Source organism: Podarcis muralis, chromosome 6 (genome assembly GCF_964188315.1).
Source record: "Podarcis muralis chromosome 6, rPodMur119.hap1.1, whole genome shotgun sequence".
NCBI lineage: Eukaryota > Metazoa > Chordata > Lepidosauria > Squamata > Lacertidae > Podarcis > Podarcis muralis.
Genome location: NC_135660.1, coordinates 72,914,213 through 72,927,568, shown reverse-complemented (window position 1 = coordinate 72,927,568; position 13,356 = coordinate 72,914,213). Strand labels below are relative to the sequence as shown.

Below are 13,356 nucleotides of genomic sequence, written 5' to 3'. Positions count from 1 at the left end.
AGAGATTGTTGTTAAACTCCTAGGAGTTTAACCATTGATGCCTCGCTGGCTGGAGCTGTTAGGAACTGGCAGTCTATCAACTGGAGTGTCACAGGTCAGCCATCCCTGCTTTAAATGGTAACAGTCCAACATCCTCTTTTAACTCTAGCTCTGCTGCTTCAATGATTCAGCATTTACTTAGGTTAATACGTAGTTACAAGGCAGTTTCATACACCAATATTGGGCCCAGTTCAGAAAGTCAAGAACTGGGTGGCGACAGTCAAAATATGGGGGGGGGGGGGAACAGCACACATTATTTCACCATGTAGAGTGGAATATGAAGGTCCAGTTTGTGCAACCTCCTATTTTAAAGCAGCAATAATAATAATAATAATAATAATAATAATAATAATAATAATAGTACCCCACCCATCTGACTAAGTTGCCCCAGCCACTCTGGGCAGCTTCCAACACATATAAAAACATAATAAAACATGAAACATTAAAAAGCTTCCCTATACAGTGCTGCCTTCAGATATCAAGCATATCAAGTGACTGCCTTGTAAACCTGCCAACTCCACCAGACCAAGATTGTTTCCACATAAATGAATGTCTGAAATGGGCCTTAGAATTCTAATTTTTTTAAGTCCGCAGCATGTTTATGCATTTGTGTGTTTTACCTTTGCTATTGCCTAGGTTGTAACTGAAAACACATATGCAACAGACTAAACAGGAAATTTTTGATCATGTGGTTCCATCATGTAATATTTGCCATATTCTGTTTGCTTGTGGTCTCTTTCCTAGTTAAAATGTATTAGTTACTATGGAAACATTGCAGTTGTTACAGGGTGAGCATAATGATGCATTTAATTATAAAATCATTTCATAAATAAAATGCATGAAATCAACATAGGTCTACCTAAACGTATTAACCACAATTATCCAAACACTATATGCCAATGTACCCATTTGAAAACACTCCATACAAAGAGAATGTTTCATTTTCTGCATCTCAACAGGATTTCATTCTGTCTACTCCTTCCCCTAGCAAAGTGTGTAGACACACTGGGTTGTCCAAATGGCAGGCGGGAAGGAGTCCTGCCCCATCTCCAGGTCTCCCTCCCTACATATTGAGAATTAACAAGCAAATATTCTAGGGCAGATGGCATCTGCTCATTAGACACAATAGGAAATCACACTAAATTCAAGCGTGTTTGTCTGGTACCTCTTTTACATTCTAATTAAGTGCCTAAAGAGGAGGAAGTGGGATGCGGGTGGCGCTGTGGTCTAAACCACTGAACTTGCCGATTGGAAGGTCATGCTTCGAATCCCCGCAATGGGTTGAGCTCCTGTTGTTTGGTCCCTGCTCCTGCCAAGCTAGCAGTTCAAAAGCACACCAAAAAGTGCAAGTAGATAAATAGGTACCGCTCTGGCGGGAAGGTAAATGGTGTTTCCGTGTGCTGCTCTGGTTTCACCAGAAGCGGCTTAGTCATGCTGGCCACATGACCTGGAAAAACTCTGCGGACAAACGTCGGCTCCCTCGGCCAGTAAAGCGAGATAAGTGCTGCAACCCCAGAGTCGTTCATGACTGGACTTAACTGTCAGGCGTCCTTTACCTTTAAAGAGGAGGATGGGATGTTCTCCACAGCCACTTGGTGGAGCTTCAACCACCCAAGACACACCTACATCTTATGTGTACTATTAAGGATCTCTCACATAAACTTCAGGATGTGTCCAATCTTCCATACGCATCTAGAGATGGTAACCTTCTTTTCCTTCAAGGTCAGTTATGTCAAGGTAAGGTTTTGCTACCTGCAAAGGAATAGCGGATCCAACAAAAAGGCACAAGGGTTCTAATCAGCCACCTAGAGGGTATTTGCAGTCTCTCTCGAGTCTCCAGCCTTTCCCCCCATGAAAGCTATATGGCTAGAGTGAAGATTCTTATTCCTTTGGCTATTGACCAAGAGGACCAATTACATGCTGTATGTACCACAGTAATGTATAGTTAGCCCCTAACTGATGCAATTATCAGAGAAGCCTCAAACCTTGCCAAAACTTTGGCTAAACAATGTCACATCAAATTTACAAATGGAATTTAAAGTAGAACATTTTCAAGTGATTAGACAGTAAATTTTAACATGGATTCAAACTTCAGTTATGTTGTGTACCCATTTTGTTGGTAACTTAGAATAAGACTATTACCTATCAACCTCTAAATACAGTCATTGGGATACTGTGCTTCAGAAGTACACAAAATATTGTAAAATATGCACTATAGCACCAGTGCGGGGAAAGAATGTGAAGACTTCAATTCTTAAATCGTTATTTGTAAATGTGAGCTTCTACATAACTATCATTTCCTAGCACAAAAGTTTGTCAAGGAGTTTGTCATATTTTATGAATCTGCCAAATGCAATCTTCCTGACTGATAATAAAGTCCAGGTTTTTTAATATGGTAATTTGAACTGTAATTAACGACAATACATAACAAGGAAGGATTTAATTTTTTTTTATTCTTCATTAGATAAACTTTCTTTGGCTCAGCCAGTTGAACTGTGCTCTAGCACATGTGAGCAGTTTCATATAAAACCTGGAGAGGGCAGAAAGATCCACACTAATTAAACACACAACAATCTGTCATTTACAATAGTCAACATTACAGACATCTCCAACCACTGTGAATGAATGAATGACTCAGACATGTGCATTTTTAACAAATGTGCCACAAAACATGAAAAACACACACAATGAGACAACATTTGATAAAGTCCTTTTAATGGAAAATGTAAAACCCCTTTCAACTTTCAAAGTACAAAGCATGTTTAACACTTGCACTTTTAACAAATTAAAGCAAGCCAATGTTTTAAAAAAATACATCATTGAATGTATATATGTATATATTTACATAGCATATTAAGTTTAATATTTAGCTTTAAAAGTTCACATAAATTTTACCAAAATGAAACAATTTTTAAATAAATTACACCTTTTTGAAAATGTTTTAATTGTACTCTGAATAGCTTCAATAAAATACTGAAGTGTCTGCAATATCTATTTTATATACTTTATATTGTACAAAGTTTACAGTTATTTGGCAGTAATTTTCAGATCATGACATGACTGCTGTGCGGTTTCAGCAATATCCCAAATGCAGGCAATAGCTGGTGTTTGTGTCCTACTCTCACAGTAACTGTCTCAATGTAGTGAAAAATATCCAAGTTATTTTAACCAAACTGTACAAATCACATTTACATTTGATCAACAATAGAGCATAGAATTCTGTGTTTTCTTCCCAAAAAAATAAATACATCTTAAATCTTTGACATTTTGAAAATTTCATTTACAGTATAATACAGAGCAGCAGAGTACTGCTTAGGATTTCCAATTTCTTTTTTTAAAAAAACCTCTCGTTTAAATCACAACAGCTGTGATGAGAAGCTAGTTTGTTGCAGCGTCAGTAGCAAGTAAAATACAACAAATATATTTTCTTGGCACTGATGGTTCGTGCAGCTTAGATTAGTGAGTAGATTTCTTTTATCATAAAGGGGAAAAAAAGATAAAATACGTTCTTCTGACCCAAAAAGGACAGAGAGCGTGCACACTTAATTTTCCTCCATATCTTCTAGTTCATGTTCATGAATCTTCAAAGCTCTCACCATTTCCTTAACTGTATGATACAAAATATTTTTAATCTGTAAAAATAAATTTGGAGAGATTGGTGATTAGCAGAGTACCAGACAATGTAAAGGAAGGCATAAGAGAGGAAAACACTGAAAGGGAAAAAAGACTGCATCATTTTTGGAGGTTCTTGGTTTACAATTGTGGTGGTACAAAGATTAAGAACACTTTTATAACTTGTATAAGGCCCTGAGCTCACACGGGGTCTAAGCCTGTTCTTTTTAAGGAGAGAACACAATACTGGGTGGGGGCAAAGAGCAAGTTCAGTATACCCCAATTGGTTGGCCTGTTATATGGCACTTTCTCCCTGGGGAAAACGGGAGAGGGAGTAGAGCAGGGGTCGGCAAGGCTTAACTTGCCTGGGCTGGTTCACTGCCACGGAGCCCCCTCCGTGGGCTGGATCGCGGGCGTGCTTCCCAGTGCCGCAAAAGCGAGTCCCTGTGCCGTGATGGTTTAGTGCAGGGACTCGCTGAGTGGGCAGCTCGGGGGCCGGTAAAACGACCCGTGGGCCGCTTATGGCCCATGGGCCTTAGGCTGCCGACCCCTGGAGTAGAGTGAGCATATACAAGCCCAAGATGTGCACCTGTCATACCGTTATATGGCCTTGTTGGAGCCCATAACCTTGTTCCTGTATAGGAATTATTCTGGATAATAATTTACATGCTGCCCATCTGACTGGGTTGTCCCAGCCACTTTGGGCTGCTTCCAACAAATCAAAACATTAAACACAGTAAAACATCAAACATTTAAAAATTCCCTATACTGTTCTAAAAGCTAAGGATCTACTTAAATTGTATTTTAAAACACATATACAGGATTTTACACATACATACACATCTGGGTCCTAATTCTACAGGGAAGGGGGAAATGGAGAGTCCATTTTTTGTTTTTTACTATGAACCTAATACATAGTTTCCCCCCTCTTATTAAAAAAGGCTTATTTAATTGTTACAGTGGCCATAAGCAGAATTAGTCATGGTTTTCATTTTATGCATTTTTCAATTGTAAACTGCCCTGTGATCCTTGGACGAAGAGCGATATAGAAATTTAATAACCAATTAACTAAATAACTAACTAACACACATGGAAATGCTCAGAAAAGCCAATGTGAAACTATCACAAATGAAAGTGATACTACTGTCTCATATTCAATGCGCACATTCAAAGTTAACATGAGAGAAGACTGATGTTTCATCAGAAATGGAGTTATGACAAGTACTCATTTGTTACCTGCAGCTTATCATCATAATTGATTTCTTCCTTCGAGAGCCTCAATTCTTGTGTTAAGTGAAATGACTGTATAAGGTGCTCTGGAGACACAAAGTCTTCAGTTACTTGAATACAGCTATGAAAATTCTGTACCTGAGCAAGAAACGGAAACACAAAACAACATTCTGAATTGTTCTTGGGCAAACGAGAAAAAGTTTTTTTTTAAGCCAGTGTGCATTGGTCACAGTTTTCCAAATCACCAAAAAAACCTATTATGCGTTCAAAAACCCATAGAGTTGCATGCAAATTTTCCAGCTGATTAGATAGGAAAACTGTGTGTGTAATTTTTATCATGAGCATTGCATTCGCTGTAGTCAGCCCTCTGACCACCCCACAATTGCTCTCTCACACATACATATGAGGAGGGGGTGCGCGCACATGCACACGCACTCACGCACCCACCCACCCCTATTACCGCCTTCACACATCCTCTTGGGTTGCTCCACTCTTGGACACCAAATAGTACAACAGCTTGTCTGAGGTATCTAGTGACTCTAGTAAGAATAAATGGATGTTTTTACCTGGTGAAGTGCTCCTGCTGGTAAAACAATGGCATCACCAAGGAACTGGATTAGAGTGCAGGTTTTTACTCCATATTCTTCAAAAAGTCTTTGACGGAGTTTTCTGTTTACATACCAACTCTGGTCACGTATCGGATCATGTTCTGGCAAAACATCTAAACCTTGTTCTTTTGCCATCTGTAATATGTTATAAGCAAAAGTGAATGCTGTGTGGTTTTAAGTAATATCTATGTTCACAAAATCCTTTCATTCTAACATCTTATTTCTAACATAAATACAGTTTCAGTTTCAGAACTCTCCTATGAAACTTTGAAAACCTCAGGGGGAAATGGGGGGGAAACTGCTCCCTCCCCCATGTCTCGTACAGACTGCTTGGGCCGTATCTCAGAGATCTTATTTAAAATATTTATATCCTGACTTTTGGTCGAGGCTCCTACAACTGGCTCGTAATCTAAAATAACTTTACTTAAAGACATAAAAAAATATGAAAAGTAAAAGTAAAAACCAAAAACCTCCGAAACAGAGCTAGAAAAATAACTGAATAAACCGTGTTCCATAGCTTTGCTGCTTCTTGGACAAAGAAGCTCTGTCTCAAGCGGTTCTCCACCAGATTACACCTGGTAGAGGAACTAGAACAAAGCTTCCAAGAAAAATCTGAAGGCAGCCTTTCCCAACGTGGAGCTCTTCAGATATTTTGGATTCTAACTCCAACCATACCTTACATTAGCCATGCTGGCTTGGGTTGATGGGAGTTGTAGTCCAAAACATCGAGGGCACCAGGTTGGAGGAGGCTGTCTTAAAGTAGAGAAACACAGATGCAACTGAAGGGAAGAAAACCATCTCACTGTCTGGGTAGTCACTTCCTGCGAGGGAGCCCAAGTGTATCCAACACTCCCCACCCCAAAAATGAAGGATCCCATCAACAACTCAATGAGTACTGAGCATGCTCAGTGGGCAAGGAATTCTGGCTGACTGTTAGGGGAAAGGAAGGAAAACCTGGGGAAGGATGATGGAACAGAGTGGCTGGTACCCAGGACACAAGCATTTGCCCATCACAAATCTTATACACAATAATACCAATATGCATTCATTGTAAATCTAACCTTCTGTAGAAACTCCCTTATCTTGTCAGCATCCTTGCTGGCATAAATGTGCCACAAAGCACCAGGCAGTTCACTTGAATCCTTCAGTCTTTTTCTCAGAAGATCATCCAAATCTTCCTCTTCAAACTTCTTTAATACCACTGAGAATTCAGAAATGCAATTACTTTCCAGAGCTGGAGAAATTCTTCCTTTAGATTCAACACTTTACCATAAATCTCTCCCTCCTTAACAAAAAGGGGCAGGGTGGAGCAAATCCACATTCACTGAGTAAAAATTATAATGGAACAAATCTAAAACAATAGGAGAACCAGGGGAAAGCTTAGAAACAGCTTTGTTACACAAAGGCTTTCTGTGTCTCCATGGAAAATGCCAGAATCCAGTTTGGGGCAATTCACCCTCCCCCAGTGCCACAGTTCAACCTATTCAGAAGGGTTCCCTAATCCTGAGGGACTTTACGAGGGTCTTGGAAAGTGAAGTGAGAAGAGGGGGGCAGAAAGGTTTTTCTTTGCCAAACCCCTTCCACAAGTACTTCCTAGAATGTAAGTCATTACATTCAATAATATTTTGCAAAATGGGTGGTGGGCGGTGGGGAGAGAATGTCCTTTAATCCGAATGAGCACCAAAGGATTGTTAAAGTATCAAGTGGATTGATTTAGGGTTCATTTACAAGGTGTAGATCAGCTATTAAGCAAGTTGTGCCAACTCATATTTTTCTGTTTAATAAACATTGTATTATTTTTACTTTACCTGATTTTGAAGGAACGCCATTCCCTTTTGCTATGCCAACGCTGACAAGGATGTTCACCACATCAGATACCTCAATATGAAGATTTGTAGTTCCTATATCATGATCTTTAGCAGCAGCTACACCTTTTTCAAACAGAATATATAGAATATGCTGAAGGGCATTTTAAAATTATCATAGACTTGTAAAATGTTTTCCTGTGAAATTGTTTTCTTAAACAAATACTGCTTTTACAATGTATAAGATTAGGAGTTAGCAGTCTGATATAAATAGCCATGAGGGTGTTATTCAACTAAGTTTTACTCAGATGAGACCCATTGAAATTAATGAACATGCCACCCAATTATTTCATTTACATCAGGAGCAGTAATGTGTTTTCTCTCATCTCAATGTACATTGAATATGTACATGTATACTCCCTTCTCATTCATCAGGGAATTCTGTTAAGTGGCCAAGTTAACTGACATTTGTAACTCCCTTTTATCAAACATCTTTATATTACCATGACCACATTATCACATGCTTTGACCCTCTCAAATTTATTGATTCTTCAATTTCCTATAAACTTGCCTTTCTTAACCTTGCCACCTGTTGCTCCTTCTTTGAGATTTCCCCAACCTCTTTATCCCTTCTTCATGCTCATCACCACTTTTGTGTCTCTGGCTCTTCCAACCACTCAAAGGCGAGAAGGTGTTTAATAATGAGGAGACACAACCCCCCGACCTGACACAAGCGGTATTGTAAGTTACTTACCATATGCACCGCATAATCTGGGCCCTAGATCTGGGCGCACAAAAAAACCTGGCAAGTATGAAGCTAAATTCAGTTTTCCTTCTGGGTTGCAATATTCAGGCAGTGGCAAACATTTTAATAAGTCTTCATATCTGACAAAATAAGAGTAAAATAAACAACATAAATAATTTTTCAGTTAACAAAAAGCCCAACCCATCAACTGATGAGCTAAATAATACTAAATACCTTGCAGGCATCATGGTCTTGAAATCGTCTCCTGAAGGAAAGTCTTTCAACTTAAGTATAACTGTTTCTCCATTTTTAATTTTTTGCCGTTCTGCAAACAGTGAAGAGATCAGTGAGTGTGCTACCAGATGGGGAAAAACAGGAATTTTTTATAATGGTTTTAACAATAACTTAGAATATATCCCAACTTTTTGATCATGGAGTAACAGGGTTGATAAGGCATTTACCAACATCAAGGGGGGGGGCGGAAATCCTGAAATTCAATTTTTTTGGCTCTGATATCTGATATTAAAACTGCTCTACCAGTTAATACTACATTGCAATTCTGTTTGGTTGTATACTCAAATTTTGAATGTATAAAACACACAAACACACTAAACATTTAGACATTTTAGAGATTGAAATACAGAATGGAAGATATTTGAATGTACATACTATACTGTCAAATGTCAAAATTGGGATTTCAAAAAAATCCTATCTATCTTGTGGTAGAGCAAAATGCACACTATTATATAGCAATACAGATATTTTCAAATTCATGCTCATGCCTGTCACTGGAAGTAATTGGTGTCTCTGATCTGATTTTTTTTTATCAAGGAAGAGGCCTACAGGTTCACGTTGAGGTTTTTCTTTTTAAAATAAAATAAGCAGAACATATAATTATGAAATATTACTAAGGCTTATTTTGCAGGAGGGTCCTGTCAAGTCTAAATACTTTTCAACTGAACTTAATGGAAAGAATTAAGCACACAACCAACTCTTGGACAATTAATAGCATCCTGTCCCAAACTAAATCTTCTCTGGCAAATAATGAAAAAGGAAGGACCTCCACAATTCTCTGATATCCTCTTTTTCCAGATTATAGATAGGTATTTTATTTGGGTCTGTTATAGTCCTATACAAAGCACAACATACTTGAAACTTCTTCAAAGCCATCCCAAAATTCCTTGACACTGCCACTGGAAGTAATGCTGTCTTTGCAATTCAAGAGATCAGCTTTGAGATCGCCAAAATCTGAACTAATAAAATCTGCCTTCCATAAGCTAGCATTCAGTTTCTTCTGCATTCCAGACACTAATACGGGCTGAAAAGGAAAACAGAAAAGTGGAAATAAGCAAGAGCACTTAAAAAATGGATTCATGCATATGAAGCAGTCTTGAAAGGACATCTTTTCTTCACTGCACAGAAGTTTAGAATATTAACTGTTCATCAATAAATGTTGGGACATCTTCATTTAGGCATGTGAATTGTCTTCAACATAGCATGGTTTTCAGAGTTTCTACTCTTTTCATTTGTCTCACATTTCACGTTCTTTCTACTATTTCTCAACTCGTTTTCTTAAATGCTGATTTGCAAGGCTGCTGTTTGTACCACCAAGCGCTGAAAATTAGTCCAAACATTAGTAATATCCTCTATGAAGAATTCTTAAGTTCAGATTTACTCTCAAAACAATAACCAATAAAACAATTTACCTACTTACTGCATAATGAGACTTCATACTTAGAAGCAATTAATTTGCCAGCAATGGAAATATATAGTGAGATGCAACATTGCGTGAGTGTGCATCAGCTCATGCAGTGGGGCTTCTTCATCTCCTCCCCACTGCAGACCCCTAAATCTGCTCCAGAGAATTGCTGAATGCTCCAGAGCAGGTTTTTTTTGATGGGGGCTGTAGTGGAGAAAAGAGAAACCACAAGTCTTGCTTTGTAAGTGGAAAAACATCACCAGATGTTGCCCACTGTCCGACCTCAACACAATTAGACTAAAACTAAGACCCTGTTAATTCTCTTCCTACCTGGGAGTGCAAAAGGAGTTGTTAGGTTGATCTTTACACATATATACTGAGGTAATATTACACAACAAACATTAATAGGGAACACTTTAACTGGTCCATAATTCTCAGTATTTAATATGTTCTTGGCCTTAACCCACGCTTAAAATTTTGTTAATGCATTAAGTTTTAACTTCAAGACTGGCATTAAAATGATAATACATTGAGCTATGTGGCTGGTCACTTTTGTCAGAAGGGACCAAGAACTCTCTCTGATAATACATCCCTGCTACTGTTGTGGGTTATAGTTCTTCCCCCTTCCACTATAGCTAAAATACTGTTCTGAAGACTATTTCATGACAAGGACGTATTGCAAAATTTACATGAGGTGCCATGTTGGTGATATTGCATAATCCTTATCTTCCTTTCCCCCAGTTAGTCTGGAATAGTCTTCAAGACAAAATGAGGCATCTGTGTTACAAACCATATATAATGAGGCAAGTGGCAGTTAGTGAGGGACTCTGGCTGAAGCGTTAGGAAGTGGTAATCCTTAGGACACATTTGGCTGCATCCACTGACAAATGGATTCTCTTCATTTAAACTCAATAACCCTCATGGTCCCTTCCAACTCTACAATTCTATGGATCTATGAAATCCAACAACAGATCTAAAATTAAGGTGCAAGCATGCACTTTCTAGGTGCTGAAGGGCACTTTAAACATACCTTTCCTTGCTTCCAACAATCCTTGAAAAGTTTCCAGTTGTTGCTGTTTTTATGATCACTGAGCCACAAAATGTGTTTATCACAGAGCCATGAATGTGGAACATCACTGAACAATGTGCTGCAATCATCTGTAATAATTTTTCTCTCATCCTTTGGCTCATCCTTCACTTCAGATTTTACATTTATCTTTGGTGTTCTATTTGGTGGAATCTTGTTTTCTACAACTGAAGCAATTATGTCCTCAAGAATGTTTGGCATCGTCCTTCCACCTTTGCTACTCTATTGGAAAAATAAAATGAGGACTTAAGCAATATTGAACTTGTCAGGAGGAAACCTTTCATTATCAGACCATAGAAGAGGTGCTGCACTAATAATAATCAATAGTGCAATCAAACTGAAAACTACAATAATATATTATATTCTCATTCATTAAAAAGTGATCTTCTGATAACAAACCCCTCTGATTTTTACACAAACCATAAAGGACAATGAGATTGCAGGAGTTTAACTCTTTAGTGAATTGCTCGTGTAATATTTACATGCATAAACAGAGCCTTAAAATGTTGTTAATAAGTTTGAACTTTAACTAAGTTAGTTCATAACTAAACTTTTTAAGGGAAACCATGGCAGACTGAGATCCAGAGAATTGCATAACTAACTCCACATGTCCAAGGAACCTTTGGACTCATGAAAAACAGCCCCCTTGTTCTGCAGTGAGAAAAAATTCAAGAGCAGTTAATAATTCCAAATAATAGCATTGGACATGCCCAGGCCCTTAGGTATACAATTTCATTCTATGACGAATATCATACAGTGAAAGCAGTTCCATTTAGACATTGCTTTCTAAGCTAATTCAAGCCCTTCTCACTCAAGAACATTTGGAGCAAGGCATCTGGTAACAAACTCACTGCAGTTCCTGTAGAATAAACTGGTGCAAAAGCAATGCCAGCATCTGTAGAGCCGAGACGCAGTTTTCCAGCAGTAGTGGTGAGCAAGTCTCGTAACGTTGAGCCCTGCTCACTATTTTGAGACAAAGGAGTTGGCATCTTGTAGTTAAGAGATTCTGAACTGTCTTGGTCCTGCTCTTCCTTTGTATGCTTTCCAAGAGGGCAGTCTTTGTTTTCTAAAATAAAAAGGATTAATCGTACATAATTGTGCCATGATACAACATGAATAATACTAGCTGTTTGTGATTCACAATGGCAACAATCTACCTGTAGCGCTTATTGCCTTTTTTTTGGGGGGGGGGGGGTTATTGGGTTGTTTTTGTTTTTATTTTGATTGTGTATTTCATGTTTTTATGTTGTGGTTTTATCCTGTGAACTGCCCAGAGGTCTGTGGGTACAACGGTGGTAGACAAATTTAATAAATAGTAATATTTCCCTGAACACATGGGGATGAATTAAATCTTCCAAATTTGACCCTACTTAACTATGTAAATGGCATTTGTGACTGTTGAGTGTCCTGTCATAAATGACAAATATGGTAACTAAAAAAAGGCTGGAAATACATGCCATCAGCATATGGTTTTCCTATCTTATACAAGAAATTGTTTAGTTTGATGCCTCCAGAAGGTGCCAACACACAAGACTGGAAAAATATGGAATTCCCATTGCTTTTTATATTATGAAAAATAGCAAACTGTGAATGATGACATATATCAATCAGTTACTAGACCAGTTCAGACACAATGGGAACCCACAGTTTTCTGCAATGTGAATTAGTTGTGACAAGCCTTGGTCTTAGCAATTTTTTCCTCCCCTTCACTTTCCCATGTCAGAACAGATGGCCAGATACATCCACTTTTGGTTTAAAACTAATCAAAGTCCCCTGGAGGTGTCAGAAGACCTATGATTTGAGAAAAAGCTGGAATGAGAACACAATATGATCCTGGCCTGTTCTTACTAACCATAGCTTAGGAAACCGTAGTTCCTTGAGTTCACACATCATAGGGAACCAAATATAGTTTCAAAGTGGAAGCAAAGATTTCTAGTCTCCTCCTTACAGATATGAAAGAGCAGGAGGAGAAGTATGCAAGTCTGGGGGCCATTCACATACTGGGGCAACAAGGTTTTCATATGAATCTGATCCTAGTGTTTTGGGAATCCAGTAAGAAATATAACTCGCTGCCCCCCCAAAATTCTCATTTTTTGTGAAAAAATAACACTAATAGTAGTCTGGTGAGTCTGAGAATTCATAAAAGAAATAAATTACTTTTATTTTCTGGCAAGCTGTTGCGTCCAATGTCAAAACGCTAAAGTAATTTATAGTTATATTGAATGATACTGAACTTCATGACCATAATCCAACACTCTTCCAACCACTGACTTCAGTGGACATAAATGTGCCTGTGTGCTGGATTGTGGTTCAAATATATAAATGTGCTGGAAGAATTCATATTCACCGCAGCCTCTTCTATGCCCCTAGGCATCCTTCTGTATTTAACATTTTCTGGTTACAGATGGCATTTCTTGCTCACAGACCAGAACAAGGAGGGCATTGAACGAGGGCTGAAGAAAAGAGGCATATGATGTGGCTTCTGATGTGGCTAGGTTTTTTGTGATAATATTGCACAGGGGATATTCACT

General features: G+C 38.3%; 1 protein-coding gene across 6 annotated transcripts in view; it reads right to left on the bottom strand.

Annotated features, from left to right (window-relative positions):
* Positions 1–2,472: 2,472 nt before the first annotated feature.
* Positions 2,473–13,356, bottom strand: part of JMJD1C (jumonji domain containing 1C) — a 118,443-nt gene continuing 107,559 nt past the window's right edge. For 5 of the 6 annotated variants that reach the window (XM_028729380.2, XM_028729376.2, XM_077930545.1 and 2 more), the window contains 10 exons: positions 11,677–11,891; positions 10,769–11,047; positions 9,189–9,357; positions 8,274–8,394; positions 8,049–8,179; positions 7,298–7,420; positions 6,551–6,690; positions 5,448–5,624; positions 4,888–5,019; positions 2,473–3,671 (listed from right to left, as the gene is read on the bottom strand). In XM_028729380.2, the coding sequence (XP_028585213.2) occupies positions 3,582–3,671; positions 4,888–5,019; positions 5,448–5,624; positions 6,551–6,690; positions 7,298–7,420; positions 8,049–8,179; positions 8,274–8,394; positions 9,189–9,357; positions 10,769–11,047; positions 11,677–11,891 (1,577 nt within the window). In that variant the 3' untranslated portion in view covers positions 2,473–3,581. The remainder of the gene's footprint in view (positions 3,672–4,887; positions 5,020–5,447; positions 5,625–6,550; positions 6,691–7,297; positions 7,421–8,048; positions 8,180–8,273; positions 8,395–9,188; positions 9,358–10,768; positions 11,048–11,676; positions 11,892–13,356) is intronic. The other variant, XM_028729375.2, reaches the window with a different exon arrangement.